At 37.3% G+C, this 22,150-nt stretch overlaps 1 protein-coding gene across 8 annotated transcripts in view; it reads left to right on the forward strand.

Moving 5' to 3' along the window:
- LOC121870672 (protein abrupt-like) overlaps positions 1-21,631 on the forward strand; it is a 46,601-nt gene extending 24,970 nt beyond the window's left edge. For 5 of the 8 annotated variants that reach the window (XM_042372598.1, XM_042372601.1, XM_042372595.1 and 2 more), the window contains 2 exons: positions 103-276; positions 18,267-21,631. In XM_042372598.1, the coding sequence (XP_042228532.1) occupies positions 103-276; positions 18,267-18,647 (555 nt within the window). In that variant the 3' untranslated portion in view covers positions 18,648-21,631. Of the gene's footprint in view, positions 1-102; positions 277-10,599; positions 10,708-16,489; positions 17,366-18,266 lie in introns of those variants that run through there. The other 3 variants (XM_042372602.1, XM_042372596.1, XM_042372597.1) reach the window with 3 other exon arrangements.
- The last annotated feature ends 519 nt before the right edge of the window (positions 21,632-22,150 follow it).

The following is a 22,150-nucleotide window of genomic DNA, read 5'->3' on the forward strand; positions in this document are numbered from 1 at the left end:
TCATATTAGTTTTTAATCCATGAAACTGGTTGTGGTAATGATCAAGTTTAAGGTATAATGGTAATAGTGAAGACCTTTTAATTAATGATGGTGTCTGAACAGGTTGTGAAAGAAGACATCTCTATAGAAGAGGAGGAGGAGGACTGGGGATTAGAGAGTGGGCCAGGGAGTGACATGGGGGACGCCAGTAGTGGTGGTGAACATCCCCCTATGGACCTCCTCCCCCCACACTCTTGTTCTAACTCTAGTCTTGCCTCCTCCTTGGACCCAGCACTGGTGAGTAATGTGTTTCTTTTTTAAGGGTGTCACATGCCCTCCTTGTTATGTTATCTAAGCCATTTTGACAATCAAACTCCTAAATATAATAGTATGCTATATTGTATGTAAATCTTGTACGTATTGTACTACTTTTTCTTGACAATAAAATTTTTTTAATTAAGTCACTTTTGACCAGAAAATATTGTTATTTGTGTATTACAAGAATAAATGTTTGATTATCAGAACTTGGCTGGACTCTGGTAGTACAGTAGTCCTTTGCATGATTATAAACATGTGCATGATGCTGTTGGGTGTTGATCTTCACAATAATAACTTCTTCTAAGAGTCTGGGAACCTGTTAGCTGCTTTACCAACCTTTAGCTGTCGTAGTCATCCCTCCTTTTGGATCTGTTATGATTTCAGAGGCAATTGATTTTTGGTTCTTGTCTGGAAAAACACATCATCTCTGAAGACTCCCACTGCAACTTGTGCTTGGTTGTGTTGTTATTTTTATTTATTTAACAAGCAGACCGTCTCAAAGTATCAGTCGAGGAATAATTCAAGTCATAGGTGAAGGAAGAGTAGAAGGGGGAGCAGTTCAAGTAATAGATGGAGGAGGAGGAGTAATAGTTCAAGTAATAGATGGAGGAATAGTAGTAGTTCAAGGGATAGATGAAACATTTGTATTATTATTTTTTACATAGCGTGTGACTCCTCTTGAATCTCTCGTACCGCATGGTGTAAGGTGGAGGACGACCTTGACCCTATTACTCGTACTCTATGGTGTAATACTCGTACATATTAAATCTGTAGCTTGTGAGAGTATAAATGTATGGTACAGTTACTATTGTTCTCTATGATGACCAGAACTCTCTCTCTCTCTCTCTCTCTCTCTCTTTTTTTTTTTTTTAGTTTTCCTTGACCCCACTCACCAAGATTCATCATGAGTACTGTACAGCATCATGGGCACTGTATAGCATCATGGGTATTGTACAGCATCATGGGTACTGTACAGCATTATGGGTCGTGTGTAGCATCAAGAGTATTCCTAGCTGTAAGAATGGCAGCCCTCATCAGTGGACTTTTCATGTTCCCAATATTCCAATTTTTGTCTTCATGAGGGTAAAGTCGGGATTCCTCAGCTGCCGATAAAAAAAGTTAAGACCCGGCAAAAGTGAAGTAGTGCTCGTAGTGTAGAAAAGTACTGTGTGTGTGTGTGTGTGTGTGTGTGTGTGTGTGTGCGTGCGCAGTATTAAGACCCATAGTTGATTTATATATCGAGGTTTATATGACAGAGAGTTGTTGTGTGAACATAGGACAGGTAAAGAAATATTAACATTGAAGAATTAATAAAGAGAAATGAGGGAAAGAAAACACAGGAAATGTTCGATAAATTAGAAATAAGTTATAATAGAGAAGAAACATTTTATACATACTACTGTCACTTGAGTATTAACTGGGGTGTTGTTGGGGAGTAAAATGAAGTAAAGTAGAAAATTAGAGGTTATGTATATTTTTTGGGGGCAGGAAGAGGGCGAGAGATGCCACTGTATACTTGGGTATCTTACTATTGCTTCGACGGACAACACCTACTCTGGTAATACTCACTGTGTTGTATTTTCATTAGGGAGTGAGTAGCATCTCCCATGAAACTTCTCAGGAGATAATTGGCAATATTTAGTGAACTTTACCACTTTGGTTTTGAAGACAATGTAACAAGAATACCATGGCCAGTTATAGAGTCATGTGGTGTGGTGGAGTACATGGGCCCCACGGTGAGGAAAGTACAGTACGTTATGTGGTCCTTCCCGTCCAGATGACACTGTACGTTGCCGATGCCTTAACCAAGTGTAGTTTAAAGTCTGAAACTTAACCACTATGGCATCATGCTGTGTGCTATATTTTTTGGCAGGGGGTTAATGGTATGTCTAGTGGCCATTTTGGATATATTATTATTTTATTTGGTCTTTATTTTTTTGATAATTTACTTATATAATATCTAACTAATGATCACACTCACTATCACATACATTCAGTGTCACGTCTAACCAGATATGTCTCACTTTCACATACATTCACTGTCACATTTTACCAGTTACCTCACTCACTATCACAGCCACAGTTTATGCAGCATCGTGGAAGAAGTATAAATGGTGTCGGGTTGGTTGGTCGGGTTGGTTGTTGGTTGTCAATGAAATCTATTAAACCAGTTAAAAGTCCTTTCTCAAGGTAATACCTGTACGTCACACTTTGTAATTACTGTGTTTTGTTTTAGGTGGTATACAGTCAAGGTCAAACTCCATTTATCTTCCTTTATTATCATATCTTCTGTTTAGTTTGGTATTCTGAACAGACGTCCACAGTATCCATGAATTATTTAACCCACATCAAATATATAAGAGACAGAACACGTTGCATGTGTGTGGAAGTCGACCAAAACAAGAGAGAGAAAGCGAGCGCGTTGTTGGTCGAGTATAATAAAGCGATCGCGTTGTATCTGTAATGTTCTTGAAGTTAATATTAGAATGGGTCAGATGATGTATGGACACCCTGTATGGTATGTAATGGAAGACCACAGTTTCCCTGCCTCAACCAGTAACCAGTCCCCCCCCGTGTGTTGAAGGTCACGTAAGAACTTGCTGCTAATCTTGTGTATTCTCATAATATTTAATCCCTCCTCTACCGCACCATGTCCTTGACTCCTGAGCTGTGGCATGACTCACAGTTTAACATTAAGTCTTTCACACCTGTTTGTGCTTTTTGATTTTGTTTTCATAAAGACTGATCGTTGATTATTCTGCCACCCTGCACCTTTATCTTCTGAAGGAAAGATTTACTAAATGGTTTTTTTCTTTTTTACACAAATGAACTTTAAGGTAATTTTGTTTACTGGGGAAGCTTAATTTTTTTAGGTGAGTCATTATGTCATAAAGGAAATGGTTAACAGTGATAATTTTGTTAGTTGAGATGTTCCTTATGCCGTTATTACCTGGTGGTGGCTCCTTGGAGTGTTACTTGGTGGTGGCTCCTTGGAGTGTTACCTGGTGGTGGCTCCTTGGAGTGTTACTTGGTGGTGGCTCCTTGGAGTGTTACCTTGGTGGCTTCCTTGGAGTGCTGGTGGTGGCTCCTTGAGGTTACTTTACCTGTTGGTGGCTCCTTGGAGTGTTACCTGTTGGTGGCTCCTTGAGGTTACTTGGTGGTGGCTTTGAGTGTTACCTGGTGGCTTGAGGTTACCTGTTGGTGGGAGTGTTTGGTGTTACCTGTTGGTGGCTCCTTGAGTGTTACCTGGTGGTGGCTCCTTGAGTGTTACCTGGTGGTGGCTCCTTGGAGTGTTACCTGTTGGTGGCTCTGGAGTGTGGTGGTGGCTCCTTGGAGTGTTACCTGTTGGTGGCTCCTTGAGTGTTACCTGTTGGTGGCTCCTTGTGTTAGCCTTGTTACCTGTTGGTGGCTCCTTGGAGTGTTACTGGTGGTGGCTCCTTGGAGTGTTACCTGGTGGTGGCTCCTTGGAGTGTTACCTGTGGTGGCTCCCCCTTGAGTGTTACCTGGTGGTGGCTCCTTGGAGTGTTACCTGGTGGTGGCTCCTTGAGTGTTACCTGGTGGTGGCTCCTTGAGTGTTACCTGGTGGGAGGTTACCTGGAGTGTGGTGGTACCTGGTGGTGGCCCTTGAGTGTTACTCTGGTGGTTGGAGTGTTACCTGGTTGGTGGCTCCTTGAGTGTTACCTGGTGGTGGCTCCTTGGAGTGTTACCTGGTGGTGGCTCCTTGGAGTGTTACCTGGTGGTGGCTCCTTGGAGTGTTACCTGGTGGTGGCTCCTTGGAGTGTTACCTGGTGGTGGCTGCTCACCATTAGTGTTAACACTATATTCTGAAATAAACATAAACTTTCTGTTTTTGTTGTGGTTGGTGGTTCAGTCAGTCATCTGGATCGTGTATTAACGGTCGTACTCGTGTGTGTGTGTCATATACAGTACAGTATCGTGGACCTGTACTGAAGGGATCATTTCCTAGTTTTGTCACTTTTTCTGGTACCACTAATAAAGTTTCACCGATAATCCAAGTTTAGATCACTAGAACACTGCACTGGACTGTATCTTGTACTAGATATACAGCTTCAATTTTTATCACGGACACATGTTGATGTGGTCATTATAATGTTAGTACTGTACTTGACAACTAAGGTCTCTAAAATGCATAACAAGGTTTAGTAATTACACCAGTCCATCAACAACTAAACGTAATGAAAGACAGACATCTCTACACACATATTAAAAGTTGTACGTTCATTATTTCTCCCAACTTTAAGATTTAATTTACCATCTCTTTATTTTTACCAGTACCCACACAGTAGGCTTGAGTCATAAAAGGTTGAATATCTTAAACATCTCTTGACGGACATTACGGAGAACAAATACATACATCACACACTTTTCATTCATTCAAATATTATTATTATTTTTAGCATCTACTGCCTCACAGTTCTATTCCTTCCCTCAAGTTTATCAATATTTGTTCTGTTGTCCCCAACCCCCCAAACTGTACAGGGAATAGAAAAACCTTACCTGATTACTTGACTGTTACCTGTGCATGCCCATACCAACTACCCATACAGTATGTGAGTTAAATTGACTCTCTAGCCTTAACTAAACTTTATTACGATGTATCATATATTTTCTGTACTGTACTGTAAATCTCTCAACACCTACAGTTATATATTCACAAGGATTAATTAAGCATCGTGTAAGATCCAGCCACTTGTTTGAGCTCACTGTTGTTACCGGCACCATTGACAGCATGAGAGCACTTCAGCACCTCATTCTCTTCCTCCTCCTCCTCCTCCTCCTCCAGTCTCTCCCATAACTGTTCTGCTTCTGAGATCATATTGCTGTCTGTGTTATGGAAGTTCTCTCTACTGTCTGTGTGTTGTATGGAAGTTCTCTCTACTGTCTGTGTGTTGTATGGAAGTTCTCTCTACTGTCTGTGTGTTGTATGGAAGTTCTTTTTACTGTTTTGTTATATTAAAGTTCCTGCTGCTCTAATACCCACAAACATTCTGGTCTCCCAATAGATCACTTAAGGTACTATAACCGCATTGAACACAGATCTCAAGTTAATTTCATAGTGCGGTAAAAGTATCATAGAGACAGTCAGTGTTACCAAGACTTGTACTGTCTCTTGCAAGTAACACTATTTATGCCCTCAGCTGTTTCTCAGTCATACCAGTCATAAAATACTTGGTCTTGCAGTAACTCATAATCTTTCATTCAATCACAGCCAAAGTACTACATGTTAGTATTCCTCATGTCACCCTTACCACTTGCAAATTCCTTATCATTTAATTTCGTCTTCATTCACATCCACCATTTCCTGAGCTTCTTATCTAATCTTGATCCTTCCTTCCATTGTGTCATCCATCCATAACTTACAACTTATTTCCAACCTTTCTATCATCTTGCCATCCATACCTCAAAGTGCTTGGAATATACAGTAGGGCATTCATCCACTTTCTGCTACACAGCTATATGCATCCATCTTCATCTTCCCTATCCACAACATACTAAATACAATACTCCTTTTCTCAAGACTGCATTAGCCACTTGTCTCTTCCAATGCCTTGCCAATAGTATATTGCCCATTACAGTTGAGACATAAAGGGATTCTTCACCTTTGCATCACCAGGTTTTCTGCAATATTACTTTCACCTTTCTTATCACTCTTTCTTTCCTCTTATAGCGAGATTATCCTCACTATCTCCATCGGGGGTCGTATTATTGTGGTCGCTTCTAATATTTACTATATCTTGTAAATTTCCTATTCATATTTATTTATTTGTTTGTTTATCCCTTTCACCATTTATCAATTCACTATCTGTTCCTGCTGTTTGTTTGCTCTTATTTACTTTGTTATGGTCTTTGTTCTGCATCATCTCATAATTGGTCGTAGATTAATATTAAATTGTAGTCCAAAGGTCAACGCTCGATCCCTTTTATTCTGCCGTTATTGTCCGTACTTGGATTGGTAAAAACATCCTGAGAACGTTTATAGTGGAGAACTGTGGTCGCCAACCCTCAGATATGAAGACGGTACTTAGATTGACTGTCTGTATTTAACATAGATTAGGTAACTTGAAAAACAACTCCAGGTTAAAGTTTGGTATAGAACTCAAAGTGATTATACTGTATTTTATGACGTACAATAAACAGAAGCTTACAAATCGGTAGGAAGTAAGTCTGGTCATCGCGAAGAACATTTACGTTCTTCGCGATGATGTGAACAGACTTTATCCCCGCTGGTATTTAGGCTCCTGATTATTGTATATCCTAGAATATAATACAGTACAGTATACCTGGTAATCACTTAGGGTTTTCCACTAAAAAAAATAAAAATAATAAAAAAATCCCTGCATAAGGTAGTCAATTGGAAGCCCTCACTGTCCCTCGTCCTGGGTGAACATGCGTGACCCTCAGTTATGTTAACACCTATATTAAGTTAACAAGGTCAAAATTTAGTAACATTCTATGACTTTGATCTGTTTGGGAATTACACAGTGTATTATAACTTTACAGTAATGAGGTAAAGAACTTAATATGGTAGAGTAGTGATGTGTGAGGGGGTGAAGGTAAAGCACGTGCCGTCACTACACCTGGCCCTGACTTACCTGGTCCGAGAGTTGCGACATCATCTTTTATGTAAAGTTTATGTTTATATGGAAAAATAATAATGAATTAAGTTACTGTTATATAAATAGTTGTTGTTAATTTAGGTAAGTGTGATGTGATTATGTTTAGTGAATGGAGTTTGAGACTATGAAGTAAGGTTTCTTTGGACGACAATTTGTAGATGGCATTTGTCTTCCCCCTGGTCACATGAAGGCCACCTGAAGCAATAAACATTTTTTAGTGTTGTGTTTAAAATCTGTGGATGAAACATCGATTTTTTCTTCTTCTTCTGGAGTTATCCTTGAAACTTTTACTGTACTGTTCATGAATACTTTCTACCTGGTTATTATTACAAACACACTGCACCGGACACCATGAACACTCACTCAAAAGGCTCTACAATACATGTACTATAATATATTAATTCATTATCCTTCATCATCCTGTTTTCACAATCTCGACTGTTATTAAATACTGTATTCTGTTCCACCTCACTCGTGTCCCAATCTTTCATTAAAATTTTTTATTACTACAGTATTATCTCTCTCTTATTAGCCTCACACTCTCAGAACCATTGCTCCTGCACCTTCTGTTGACAGTCACTACACATCATCACAAACCATCACTGTTCTCCTTAAATATTACCCCTAACACTGTAAGTCTATTATCTTATACTGTATTGCATTCTGGTTCCTTCATCTCTTCATAAACATCACGAAACAGTTTTTTTGGCGTGAATCTTCTTACCTTTGTACTCCCATATTTCTGGATTTGTGTATGGTGGTCGGTGTAATCTGTGTCCATCTGAATGTGTGAAAACAGCTGTCAGTATATTCAGTAACCATCTGTCTGCATATCAGTATATGTCTGCAGTGTAACTTGATGATGGGAAGAATATTCTATCATCTTCACCATTTTTTTTTCCTCCACCATATATTCCGTCATCAACAACATAACTCAAGAATGGCAAAAGAGTACGGTGTTCATACCTGGCTTGTACTATATTTCCCGTGGCATCTCCCGTTGTTAGATGGATCAAGTATTTATTCGGTAAAATTGTCATGTAAATTTACAATCGGTTCAGCATATATATAGACACTGCAAGTATACAGTTGAGAGTGTACCTAGACAGTGCAGGTATACAAATAATGGTAAAACAGTAAGGTATTTCAACCAAGGATAGGCAACATAATCATCAGACGCTAATTACCTGTAGGGTCGTTTAATGTATCTCTAAGTCACCCGTCCATAGAATAACTTACAACGTTTATCCTCGACGTACGGTATATATATTCATCGTAAAGACCACCAGGAGATGAATCCATAGTCTCACAGTTGTTTTTAAAGAGCACCTCCCAGCATGTGTTGGCACCTTGCTTGAGTGTACACCTTGTCTAAATGTTTCTTTTCCTTCATATTGTTCTCAAATTCCCCCCCCCCCCAAAACATTGTCATTGGATGTTCAGGTTATTTATACCCATCTCACTGGTCAGTCATCTCTGGACATACAGGATCTCAATATAATTTTTTAAGCTTCAGAGTCCTGCCCCCTTATGTCAGAAATTGGTTCCAGATTTAGAATGTATTAATTTTACATGTTTGTTCCCTCACCACCCTATGATAGGTTAGGTAAAAGTCCCTCACCACCCTATGATAGGTTAGGTAAAAGTCCCTCACCACCCTATGATAGGTTAGGTAAAAGTCCCTCACCACCCTATGATAGGTTAGGTAAAAGTCCTCCCTCACCACCCCATGATAGACAGTAAAGTCCTCACCACCCCATGATAGACAGTAAAAGTCCCTCACCACCCCATGATAGACAGTAAAAGTCCCTCACCACCCCATGATAGACAGTAAAAGTCCCTCACCACCCCATGATAGATAGTAAAAATCCCTCACCACCCCATGATAGACAGTAAAAGTCCCTCGCCACCCCATGATTGACAGTAAAAGTCCCTCACCACCCCATGATAGACAGTAAAAGTCCCTCACCACCCCATGATAGACAGTAAAAGTCCCTCACCACCCCATGATAGACAGTAAAAGTCCCTCACCACCCCATGATAGACAGGATTTAGAGGTGGTGGTAGAGGCAGGCATTAGGTGACAGGTGTAGCAAGGTGTGTGTGGGTAGTGAGTCAGGCAGGTGTACCAGGTGATAAAAGATACAGTACAATTAATTGGATCCCTTTCTGTTGCTTTACATGCTTCCAATCTCTGGATCTTATGAGTGGTATCTTGAGCAGGAGTCATCTACACACATGACATTAATATATTTCTGTTATATAAGGATTTTTTTTCTTATCTTGGTTTTATTTTCGTAAATCTATTAGATCTTGTTGCCTCGTCCTTTCACGTTTCATTCGTTTTTATTTATTTCTAAAAACTGTAGCCATATATCTTAACTCTTCAAACTGTTCCTCTCTTGTATACTTGATATTACTAAACGTTTTACTGGTGACACTAAGTTCAGATATGAATACACCAAGTACTGTACTGTCCCAGCTTCTCGACTTTACTTTCTGTTTATTGTGACAAATTATCAAAACACAGTCATTATTTTTTCATTCTAACTAAATCTTGATGTTACTTCATTTATTGTATATAATAAACAGGGTCATATGATGCTGAGATGTTACTGTCGGGGAAGATAAAACACAGAGAAATGAGAGCACTGTATATTGAGGCTAGGGTGAGAAATACCCACTACATCCTCTAACAAACACACCATCTAACAAACAAAGACCAGCAACCACACCATCTAACAAACAAAGACCAACAACCACACCATCTAACAAAGACCAGCAACCACACCATCTAACAAAGACCAGCAACCACACCATCTAACAAACAAAGACCAGCAACCACACCATCTAACAAAGACCAATAGCCACACCATCTATCAAACAAAGACCAACAACCACACCATCTAACAAAGACCAATAGCCACACCTCTTTAACATACAGCCCTCTCGTTTTTCTGTGTTTTAGTTTCTTCAGTCAAGATCCTTTGACTACATCACATTCAGGGTCACTGTGGGAAGATGTTGTAAGAGTTTTATTAGTGTGTCAGTGCTTAACGTCTCACGAGGTCAAGTACTACTGGAGGATCTTGAGGGAAATACACAATGATGATAGTGCAGAATGTCAGTTGCTACCTGTGCAGTGCTTCAGATTGTTGTCAAGCTTGGTGAGTCACTTGGCCTCCCATTGAGTGACAAAAAACTTGAGGGGCCAATTTCTTAAGTTGTGAGAGGATGGTAATAATACAGTTGAGGTAATCAGTGGTTTTAATCTGCCAAATGACCCCTCGACTGAAGGTTTTTCTGCCCTGAAGGAACAATCGTAATGATCCCATGAGCACTCTGGCAATTTGAAGCACCGCAAGTGATTGTATATGCTCATAATTCAGCCCAGAGTTGAAGTTGGCCCCTTGCACATGTCCTTGATAGTTTAATCTGCAACACTATGACATATATATTATATAGATTTTATTTCATACTTGTTATTACCCCACTTAAGTAATCCAGTTCCAAAACATGACAGAATCTGTTTGGATGTTAAACTCTTGTTACTGATTTATAGCTGCATATAAGAACTGAATTACTTACTTGCTAAGTTTTAATGGAATATATATTAAGGGAAGTGCATTTAGCTTGGTAGAGCCATTGAGTTCTAAAATTCCAGGACCCGGGAGCCTGGGTGGAACTGTTCCTACGACAGTGTGCGCAGAGCTCGTCACTCTACCTCCTAAATCAGGTGCCGGACTAGTGAACATTCCTTCTCACCCAGAAGGTACTGAAACATCACCACTGGAGACTACTGAAGCTTTTGTTTATTAAGAAGAGCAGTTTACTCTTAAAGCCACTGCTGTACTGTATGGTCTGTGGCATGTTGTGTTACCTTTGTTGTTATTCTGTGTTTAACACAAGATCATAATAAGTGTAGTACTGTACAGTGTTAAGAACAGTGTCTTGTGATACATGTCATATTACTTCATTGTAAGAGTTAAGAATAAGACTTTGTGTAATACACTTCGATAATTACTTGTCAGTAATGTGTGTGCAGAACATTACAGTGTACAATACTGCTATTGTTAAATATGAACAGCTGGTTATATCATTGTGTGTACAGTACACTACACTTACTGGTATAAGTGAAGGTTTTTATGTCGTTTGGCTACTAAACCAGCCACTGTACTGTACAGTGATGGTCAAGGTGGTACAGTAGTGGTTCATGATAAAGATATATCTAGTTTGCTCAGTCCTGACTTATTTAATGATCACATAACTTATTTAACTCTTTCACCACGACACATTTTTTTCAGCCGCAATCTCATTAAGTGTCAAATTTTATTGCCCCCCCCCCCCAAAAAAATATACTATATATATATATATATATATATATATATATATATATATATATATATATATATATATATATATATATATATATATATATATATATATATATATATATATATATATATATATATATATACACACACACACACACACACACACACACACACACACACACACACAACACATGTAGTCAGTTCTACTATAACGCTGCAGGTTTTGATAACGCTAATTTGCTCTGTAACACGACAGAATTAGGAATCCATATTTTGTATAACGCTAACGCTATTTGCTATAACGTATTTTGCTTATACTTTTCTCCAATTTTGTATGTTAGTAGTATGCTATAACTAACTACTGGTTCTAGAACCTTGTTCCTTATAGCATTCGTTCGTTATAGGATTAATCCGTTCCAGGCCCCCAAATACAACCACTTAACACTGAAAAATATAATATAAAATTTTAAAAATTGTAAAAAAGTGCATAAACATGCATCTAAACCCCTGAAATAAAGAATATCATTAATATTTGTAATAAAAAACAATAAATTAGAAAAAAAAAAAATTAAATAATGTTCGTTGTAGGAGTTTCGTTTGTTATAGCATTCTCAATTTTATAGGTAAAACCGTTCGTTATAGGAATATTCGTAGTAGGATCCATTCGTTATAGCATACCCCACTGTATTAACTGTGAATATAGTAAAGAAGAATATCAACAAGAAGCATTCTGGTGATAGAATTCCCGGTGATGATCGTAAAAGAAAGGATATAACACTTGAAGAGAAGCTCGATTTTATCAACCTCAAAATCACCCTTCTCCCCCATCAAGTAAAGTGTTACATTTACCGTATGATTTCATTATTAGATATGAATGTAACATTTATTTAGACTGTGCTATCCTTTGTGTTAGGCTAACTACTAAATTTTTTCGATTTCGAGTAATCTGCACCTAACCCTATTTTCTCCATAAGCCCCGTTATTTCTATTATTAAAATGATTTTTCATAACACGACATTTTACAAGAACACAATTATCGTATATAGCAGAACTACCTGTGTATATATATATATATATATATATATATATATATATATATATATATATATATATATATATATATATATATATATATATATATATATATATATATATATATATATATATATATATATATATATATATATATATATATATATATATATATATATATATATATATATATATAGTAATTGGTCTTTTTAATGAACATTTTGATTGAGACAAGACATTACTGTACCATGAAGTTTCTATATGTGAAAATTCTTTTACTCTACATATTTGATATTTTGTCTTCTGATGTCACAAGTTGTTGTTTTTTTTTAGTAGGGGAGGGGCGGGGCGGGTGGATCTTGCTGTGTGAATATCCATTTTTTTTTTTTTTTTATAAATAGTGTCGTGATGTTTTGAATTTTAACGTTTATTATTTTCAAATCTCAATTCTTTATCAAGGACTCTCTCTCTCTCTCTTTTATCCAAGCAATAAATTTCTTAAGAGTATAATATGTGGAAGTCTTATAGATCAGCTTTAGTACTGTACAGGTGTTATGGGGAGAAGGAACACCAACACCCATCCACTTGTACTGTACAGCTGATCGTACACTTGGTCACATCAGCCTGGCACTGGGACCCTTTATAATGTATTTTTTAATTACAAGAACCAAAAAGCAATTATTTCTGTTTGTTACTTACACCAGTATTAGTTATGCTGTTAGAATATTATGTACCTTGCTGTTTCCATTATGTACACCCCTCTTATACTAATGGCTTACATTGTGACTAATATTATTTATGATTGAACCTTTATATTTGTTTATCTATTATAACTATTTTGGGGGAACAGTTTCTCTCTGGTTATACTGTATGTGATATAGTGTACTGTGTATGTGACATAGTAGGAGAGTTTTTCTTCTTTGTTTTATGGATAAAGTACCGTCATTCTTACAACACTCAACGTGAAGTTTGGACCGAGTTATCAAGCTTGGGTTCAGTTGAAGGACAGATGATATACGACTCTTGGGTTGTGTGGACTTGACACCGACGGCTGACTATAACTGAACACTTTACGTAGATAGTGTTATGCAACGAACGCTTGTTATGTGTTAAGAAGGAACGTTTTTGTTAGTATGTATGAGGAGTAAGGTCGAGTGCGGAGTGATTGAGAGGATGAACAGAGGGAGAGATCACTAATCCCTGTTACGGTAGCCACAACTCATATATTTAAACATCACTGGAAATAACATAAACCGTGATAGACGTTAATAGTCTTTATTGTCGCACTTAAGAGCACCATCACTAGGAGACAGAAGTAAACACAGTCAGTCTCAGTGGCCAGGACTGAGCCCATTGTGGTATAGTGAATTATGCTGAATACTGTACCATTAGAAGACCCCCCACCTCTGCCACCCACCACAAGTACAGTACATAATAATAAACATAAAACCTTAATATATAATAATATAATACACTAATACAGACCAGGTACCTACAACACATGTGGTACATATATGGTCCTGCACCATTGTTTTGAACTGTATAGTTAATCAGTTTGGTCCTAACTTGGTCTACTGTACTTTTCACCAATACAGTGTGATTCCCTCATGTATGTTTGGTCTAGGGTGAAATAAATAGTTTGTAATCAATGTTGTTATCAAAAGATGCACATCACCATCACTGTGAAGTACTGTACTACATCCCAAATTGCAGTTGTTCTGAAGGGCAAAACACCAAGACCTCTGTCCTGTGGATGTAGAATTTTCACCTACAAGTTGGAAATGAATAATGTAGTAATTGAATACAGTATTTCTTCTGTTAGGGTGAACAGTCAAGCACATTAGAATTTCATCGTGTAATTTTTGTCTCCACAAATTTACACAATAAGTAGAAGAAGTAAAACTAGTTTATACACCAACGACTGGTAAACAATATATCGTTGATCCTGCAGTAGAACACCCACAAAATCTAATGTGGACTAGTGTAATTACTGACCTTGTTGCTTGCTTATAGATTGACCTCAGTTGTTGAAGCACAGTAAGAAAATTGCAATGTCATGTACCTTGTTCAGTAGGGTATCATAAAGTTTAAATGTCATAGTTTTTTGTTGTATGGGTTTGAGAACAGAATGTGCAGAGAATAATGAAAAAACGGTTCAGCGAGTTTAGTGATCTGGACTGTAGAGGAACAGATGGAACAAAAACTTAATATCTTGGAATATTTTAAATACTATGCCAAGGTCCTGGTCTTAAAAGCCATGTTAAGTGAATTTTGTTCTGTCATAGTTATCAATAAATTATTTCCAAGTTATTATAGGTCTGAGTGACAATAATTATATGTTGTTGTTTATTGTACACAACTGTAAGATCACACACTGTAACTAAACAAGCTAATAGATGGTTGTTGGAACTAATGTTTTGAGGAGAAATTAATAATTGTCAGCATGTTAACCTCCTCATCACTGTAAACCATAGTGTGTGGTGCTGAGCAGAGGTTTGTGTCTGTCTGTCTATAACAGTAATTTGTTATAGCCGAGTTGTTTATACATTAGTGTCAGGACAATACAGTAGAATAGACTGTATATTATTGAGTCATTTTCTAGTATTATGAAACTACTTGATTAACTTTAAATATTGTCTATGCAAAAATATTAACAAAATTTTAAATGATTTGTGTTGACAGAATAAAAATTAAAGTAGAGGATAATATTAATAATAATAATAATAATAATAATAATAATAATAATAATAATAATAAAAAATTCAAATTAAAAAACAAAAAAATCATGAGTAAGATCAGATTAAAAAAAAACACAACAAATCAATGCTATTGTACTTGTCTGTGATGGACACGATATGATTTTGTTTTCACGCTCGAGCACCACAAAATAATAAGTGACAATAACCATGTAACTAATACTGTACTTCACTGTGATGATGGAGTTTGGTATCACCTTAAGTGTTACATGTGAAAAGTATATGATATTGCTGAGTTTCTTCCTTGATATAAAACAAGATTTTCCCACTGAGATCATAAAGTGTTGTATCATTATTGTAAGTGTGGTTTAGCAGACCACAACGATTTGCTACAGTATTTGGTATTTGACGTGGGATTTTTTCTTATTAATTATTTCTGGTTAATATAGTTATGCACGCACTAGTAATTTATACAGGATTATTCAGAAATAAACTCTTTGAAACAGTCATAAAAACAATGTATGTATTCCATCCCTAATACACACATGGGTTGCTTTTTATAACTGTTGAAGCGTGTTTTCTTCTTTTGGGTGACCCTGTATACATACTGTACTTGTACTGTATTTATAAGTTTCAGAAAGTTTCAGAAATTAGTCTTCATACAGTACAGTAGTCACAGACTTCTTTTCACAGTACTGTATTGTCAATTTATACCACAGTTGTGTTTTACTCCTCAGAACCTTCATGTGGCCAACTTGTTTTAATACTTGGGGGAAAACTTATTTATATAATTTAAGAACAGTTGAAAAGTACACATACAGTATATATATGTTACTTAATTCTATCAATACTTTATGCAAGTATCATACAACTGTGAGTGTTTTGTGTAACAACAAGATAAGATTTGGTTTTTAATGCTACTTGATAACCCAAAGTCAGTTATAAATAATAGCATGCAACAAGATCAACCATCAGGTATAACCATAAAAAATGACATATTATCTCATTATATGAAAAGTCTATTTACTACAACAAAAAATATAAATATTATATAAAAGGCATACTGTGCTGTACGTATTTATTGTTATGTACGGTAGATGTGATCAGGTGATGTTGTTGACAGGAACACAGAGTTGTTTCATGTACTACAGTGTCTGGGTTGTGGATGCTCTCAACAAGTCCTCCCTCTCCTTATATTATGCTGCTACTACAGTCCATTGCCCCTCCTGTTGTTAAGTCTTGGTGTTGAGTAGGTGTTGTAGATATGGATGACACCAGCATGAGGTTGGCCAGGTCACACTGCTGCCCTGCCAACTATGGTGAGACATTGTGGCACTTCGTGTTGTAGAATTGGCAGTAAAAAAGTGTACTTTGTAGGCTAGTAGTCAGGTGCCAGTGGTTAGCCAGGGTGTGCCAGAGCCCAGCCCGGCTGAGGAGCCCACTGTCCGCTGGCCCAGACAAGCTACTAAAGTGCCGCTCTCTCTTGTTGCAGGGTCGCCCACCTCCTCTTGTCCTTAGCGAGCAGCTGCTGGGCCATGGGCTGAAATGTCCTATCTGCCAGAAGGAATTCAAAGTGCTGGGCTCACTCAAGCGGCACTACCGCAGTCACATAAACTTTAAACCTTACATATGTGATTTATGTGGAAAACGTTTCACTTTGAATCAGTACTTAATAGAGCACAGACGGACACACACCGGTGAACGACCGTACAAATGCCACGTGTGCGGCAAGAGCTTTGCTCAGACGGGCACTCTCTACCACCACGTGCGCAATGTTCACCAAGTGAGCTGGACTGAAAAACAACAAGACAAGAGCTAGGGGTTGCAGTGTCTCAAGTGGTAGACTGTGTGTGTTTTATAAGCATGAAACATATGTTATATACTCCTTACAAGCAAATCAAATCAGGGACATTGTTATTCTGAACACACCGTATGCCTTAAATGCATAATGACTTGAATTATAATGTTGTGCTGTCAGACACTGTTGTGTCACTTCGACTTTCAATCATTTGCACTGCTTGTAAGGGTAGTGTGTGTGTGTGTGGAGGAGTTTGTATGGTCAACTTCATGGTATAAAGTGTAAATTTGATAAGTATTGTTTTACATAATCTATGATATTGCTTTAATAAACTTTTAGTCTCAAATTTTCTTCTCAAAATATGTATATGTTGGATTTATGGCTTAATCTACTTAATCACCAAAGTCATTATTTTAGAGTACAGGTTCATTTGACTATATCGTACTAAATACTTAATTTACAGTGCATCACAACTTGGTCACAAACACTTACAAGTTTGTATGTATAATCATAATTTATTTGCTAATGACGTAACTGTAAGAAGTGCACAATAAATGAATGAAAACTTAATCGTTTTTTAGTAGAGAATCCTTACAAACACTCAGCTGTTAATGCTCCTTAAATAACTCTCATACACTGTTTAGTACATCATTAATGTCATTCACCACAGACAAATATAACTTAACATAGATATATTTTAACATTGTTCTGAAGGAATGTTGAATTAATTGTGAAAGTTACTGTGGATAATATTTTGTGAGATCTGTGATGGAAAGACATTGTGTATGATTTTATTACCTGTTGTGAGGAAGTGTTAGCATCACTCTCTTGTCTTTCTCTTATATAACACTACTGTACACTTGTTTTATATCTTAGTCTCTTTTACTTTAGTTTTTGGAAGGAACTTTGATCACTTTTAGTTTAAGACTCCTGTACTGTACAGAAATATAAGTTATTAAACTTTGACTTTAAGACTTGAGAGACTGACAATGTTGTGCTCAATTCTGACAATAAATCTGCAGTATTTACAAAACTCCAGATACAGTTTATGTAAAGTCTCGGATAATTACATTTATCCTTCTGTACACGGATCAAACTTCACTACTGTACTGGCTCACCATTTAAAGCTCTATTTACAGTTAGTTTTCTTTAGCTGCTATACATATAATTTATATTACTGTGAATTTTTAAATGGTTTGTGTATTAAAAATAAACCTTTGCAGTGCCAAGCCTTGCACCCAAACCACAAAGCATTTTCATTTCATTTTATTCTGATTTATTTACAAAAGTCATAGATTATATGGTAACTGAATTACTGTAGTGTAGTGGCTATGGTGTCAAGTATTGGCATGCGGCAAGTGGTAGGCGGTGACGGTGATAACAAGTAATACTCCCTCGGGGTGCTGGGATGCATGAGGAATTCACATTATACTGTGGGAAAGTGCCTGATCCAAATCTCCCCTTGTTTCAGAAGGACTTGTCATCAAAGTCATCCAAATTGAAACGGGAGGACTCATCCATGCTGAGCCCTCAAGGTCACTCCTTACCTCCTCACCACTCATCTGCTCCAATGTCTGGCTCTATGCTCCTACCACCAGGGCCACTCTGGCCCCAAGATAGCAACGTTAACATTGAGGAGATACTGCCGTGCCCCATCTGTGGTAAGCAGTTCCCCAAGAAGAGAAAGTCCAACCTACAAGTGCACCTAAGGACTCACACTGGAGAGAGGCCATTTAAGTGTCAACAGTGTGGTCGTGGTTTCAAACAAAAAGCTCATCTTGAGAAACATCTCGAAAAGTCCTGCCATGTAATGTCTGAGTACGTGCCTTATCCGTTTTTTCCCAAGATCTGAGCGGTGGGCAACTTCTACACGCTCAGTACCGTGACCCAAGAGGCTCGTGCTCACTCTGGCTTAGCGACTCTACCTCAGTCCTGCCTCAACAGACTCTAGGCCTGTGCCAGAGAGGCAGCGACTCCACCCAAGTCCCGCCTCGTCAGACCTTGGCCCCGTGCCAGAAGGGCAGGGACTCCACACCCCGGCTGAGCACATGCATTACTCCCTAACTCAACAATGTGATGTTGTCTGTGACAGTGACAAAGTTGCCTATATTAAAACAGTTAAGGAATTGTCACGGACTGAGAAAATAGATGGCTTTAAACTGCTCATGTATAGAGCACCTGTGAATCTCCTGTTTGAGATATGAATGCATAATTGTAAGTAATAGATATGACTATTTGAACTTTCTTGCTACATTATGTCAACACGGGTACAACCGTCCGATATTAGTTTTGTATTCACATATATGTACAATTATTAATGAAGTTAGCAACTTTTGAGTTATTATACTGTAGCTGACTCCAGCTTCCATACATACATGTATCTGATGTACATACTGCATCATCCTGTACAGAGAGCATTAAAACATAAACTCTTGATCTTTTAGCCTAGTTTCAAAATAGTGCCCTGCAGTGGTCCATCTCTTCCCTCCATAACTCGTGTCATATGTCCACATTTTATACTCCATAATACTATATTCACTGTACTATATGTAAATAAATATATAGATGTATATCAAATTTTATATGTACCGTATTATTAAGAATGCAAAAAGGGAAAATTTATAAAATTCAATTTAGTTAGAGATATAGAAGAGATATGTATAGCTTCAGGTTGTCTGAAGAAAAAAATAAATATTTAATGATTTATTAAATGTTAACTGGGCATTCATTAATTACCCAAAGCCAATGTGCTTCTTTCTTAAGCTTCCAATAAGATAACGGCAATTTTTTGTACTGCAACGCTCTCTTCCGTCTTACCTGCTGGGTTATAAAAAATTGCCTTCAATTATAATTAAATAATTTCACTTCTCCATTAAGGGAGGCTTTTATTTCAACTGTGTACTTACACTGTACAGCACTATACTGTACTTCTATAGTGTTGTTAATCACTTTCCATTATTTCCTTCAAAGTGTGAAAGACGCTGAGAAACACTAAGTTCTCTTATTAATCTTTGTACTGTCTGCCATATTGCCACGTCTGTTTCGAGATTCTTGTTATTTAAATTTAGCTTTACCTTTCTCCAATAATTCTCTTGATCGAGTCCTTATAATGAATCACACAGCCTCAAATGAACCCATCCAAATAAAGGTTTCTAACAGATGCACCTCACATCTTTAATATATAATCCATCCTGCCATAGCTAATAATTCACCAATCCCTTCTGAATACTATATCTCCTAACAATCATCTAGATACATATACGATAGATTCCTTCCCATATTCACTCAACGTTCAGGGATTATTTACCGTAACGACGTCTTTATGCCAACAAAGCCTTATGCAACATTTACCTCCATCTTATCTGTTCCAATTAACACGAGCAGAAATATTTGGTCCGTTGTGTATTGTAATCTATGTGTTTTAAGAATATAAATAATCCCCACTAGTCCTTTTCTTCTATTTTTTTGGACCTGTCGTCATCAAACCACCAACACCGTTTAGCGTTGTGGGTCAGCATCCTTCACTCCTTAGCTGTAGACAAATTTTATAGAAGATTAATATTATGGTAATGTTCATTTTTTCTATATATATAATTTCTTCCATCTATACATAAAAAAATAATATTTCTTTCATCTATACAAACACAACTTAATATTTCTTTCATCTATACAAACACAACTTAGTATTTCTTTCATCTATACAAACACAACTTAATATTTCTTTCATCTATACAAACACAACTTCCATTATTTCATCTATACACCACACACACACACACACAGGATGCTCCCCATATCTTCCCATCACTTATTTTTATCTCAAGGTTTTGTTTAATTTCTTATCCACAAAATAAATCATGCCAAGGAATTAAACTATTGAACGTGTGTAGTTCTGTAAGAAATAGAATTAGGAAATTATCTGAACTCCAGTATACAAACTCTGTGAACTGATCTATATATAATTTCTGCACATGTGATGTGCATTATTGTAGACCAGAAGGACCACGTTTGAATCACTGTATTAAATTGGTCCTCATCATTATTTCCCTAGATATTTTTTACATTAATACCTAGATTATCCAGAAACAACTAACCAGTCTTTATGTTAAAAAGAATATAAAAGAAAACATTTCACAGTTGTATTAGTGTTTACCTCATGGCTTCCTTAGGTATCAGATCTGGTTCTGTGAAGAGTAACATAAATATTACGCTGGGATGTTCAATGTGTATAAAATTTCCTAATTGGTTTTTAGACTTAGCGTACGTATTGCTGTATGGGATTTGGTTCGTTCCTCCAAACTGAACCAAACTTACCAAAGTACATGTGATATTTAAATTAAAGTTGATCATGTACAGAGATAGTAGTAGATATATTGTGTTAGATTCTTAAAAAGTATCTAGACAATATTTATTGTCTCTTAAAAAAATACAGAATGGAAGTATAACTCCGACACAAGGCAGGGCACTAGCAGCTGCACTCTAACATAGCCTTTGGACCGAATTGTTAATCACTACTTGAGTATTAAGACTTAATCACTTGGTTGTGAAAATGATTAGTTTAACTTACATGTGATAACTCTGAACTGAGAAACTTGGTGTTTAAGAGGCAAATTCTTCATGTAATTAATAATGTAAGTTCAGTTGGGAATTGATTAGCAGTTTCAATTAATTCTCAAGCATTGATTAAGAATTTTGCCCTCTCTTCATCTGTGGTTGAGGTCTTGTAAATCCTGTATATAGAATTACTGTATAGTCATTATTTTAGTATTCTGTACCTACATGCACCCTTTAATGAAAATTCTGTCTATCATTGAAATAAACACTATTTTCTGTCAATGACGGTGTATTATTTGGCATCTAAGTACAGCAACGGCAAGGTCAGGGAGGTACAGTCCATGGCCTCCAGTTAGTGTGGTCATGGAGGGAGGTACAGTCCATGGCCTCCAGTTAGTGTGGTCATGAAGGGAGGTACAGTCCATGGCCTCCAGTTAGTGTGGTCATGAAGGGAGATACAGTCCATGGCCTCCAGTTAGTGTGGTCATGAAGGGAGGTACAGTCCATGGCCTCCAGTTAGTGTGGTCATGAAGGGAGATACAGTCCATGGCCTCCAGTTAGTGTGGTCATGAAGGGAGGTACAGTCCATGGCCTCCAGTTAGTGTGGTCATGAAGGGAGGTACAGTCCATGGCCTCCAGTTAGTGTGGTCATGAAGGGAGATACAGTCCGCAGCCTCCAGTTAACAGTCCATGGCCTCCACAGTCCATGGCCTCCAGTTAGTGTGGTCATGAGGGGAGATACAGTCCATGGCCTCCAGTTAAGTGGTCATGAAGGGAGGTACAGTCCATGGCCTCCAGTTA

The sequence above is a fragment of the Homarus americanus genome, unplaced genomic scaffold, assembly GCF_018991925.1.
Source record: "Homarus americanus isolate GMGI-L3 unplaced genomic scaffold, GMGI_Hamer_2.0 scaffold56333, whole genome shotgun sequence".
Taxonomy (NCBI): domain Eukaryota; kingdom Metazoa; phylum Arthropoda; class Malacostraca; order Decapoda; family Nephropidae; genus Homarus; species Homarus americanus.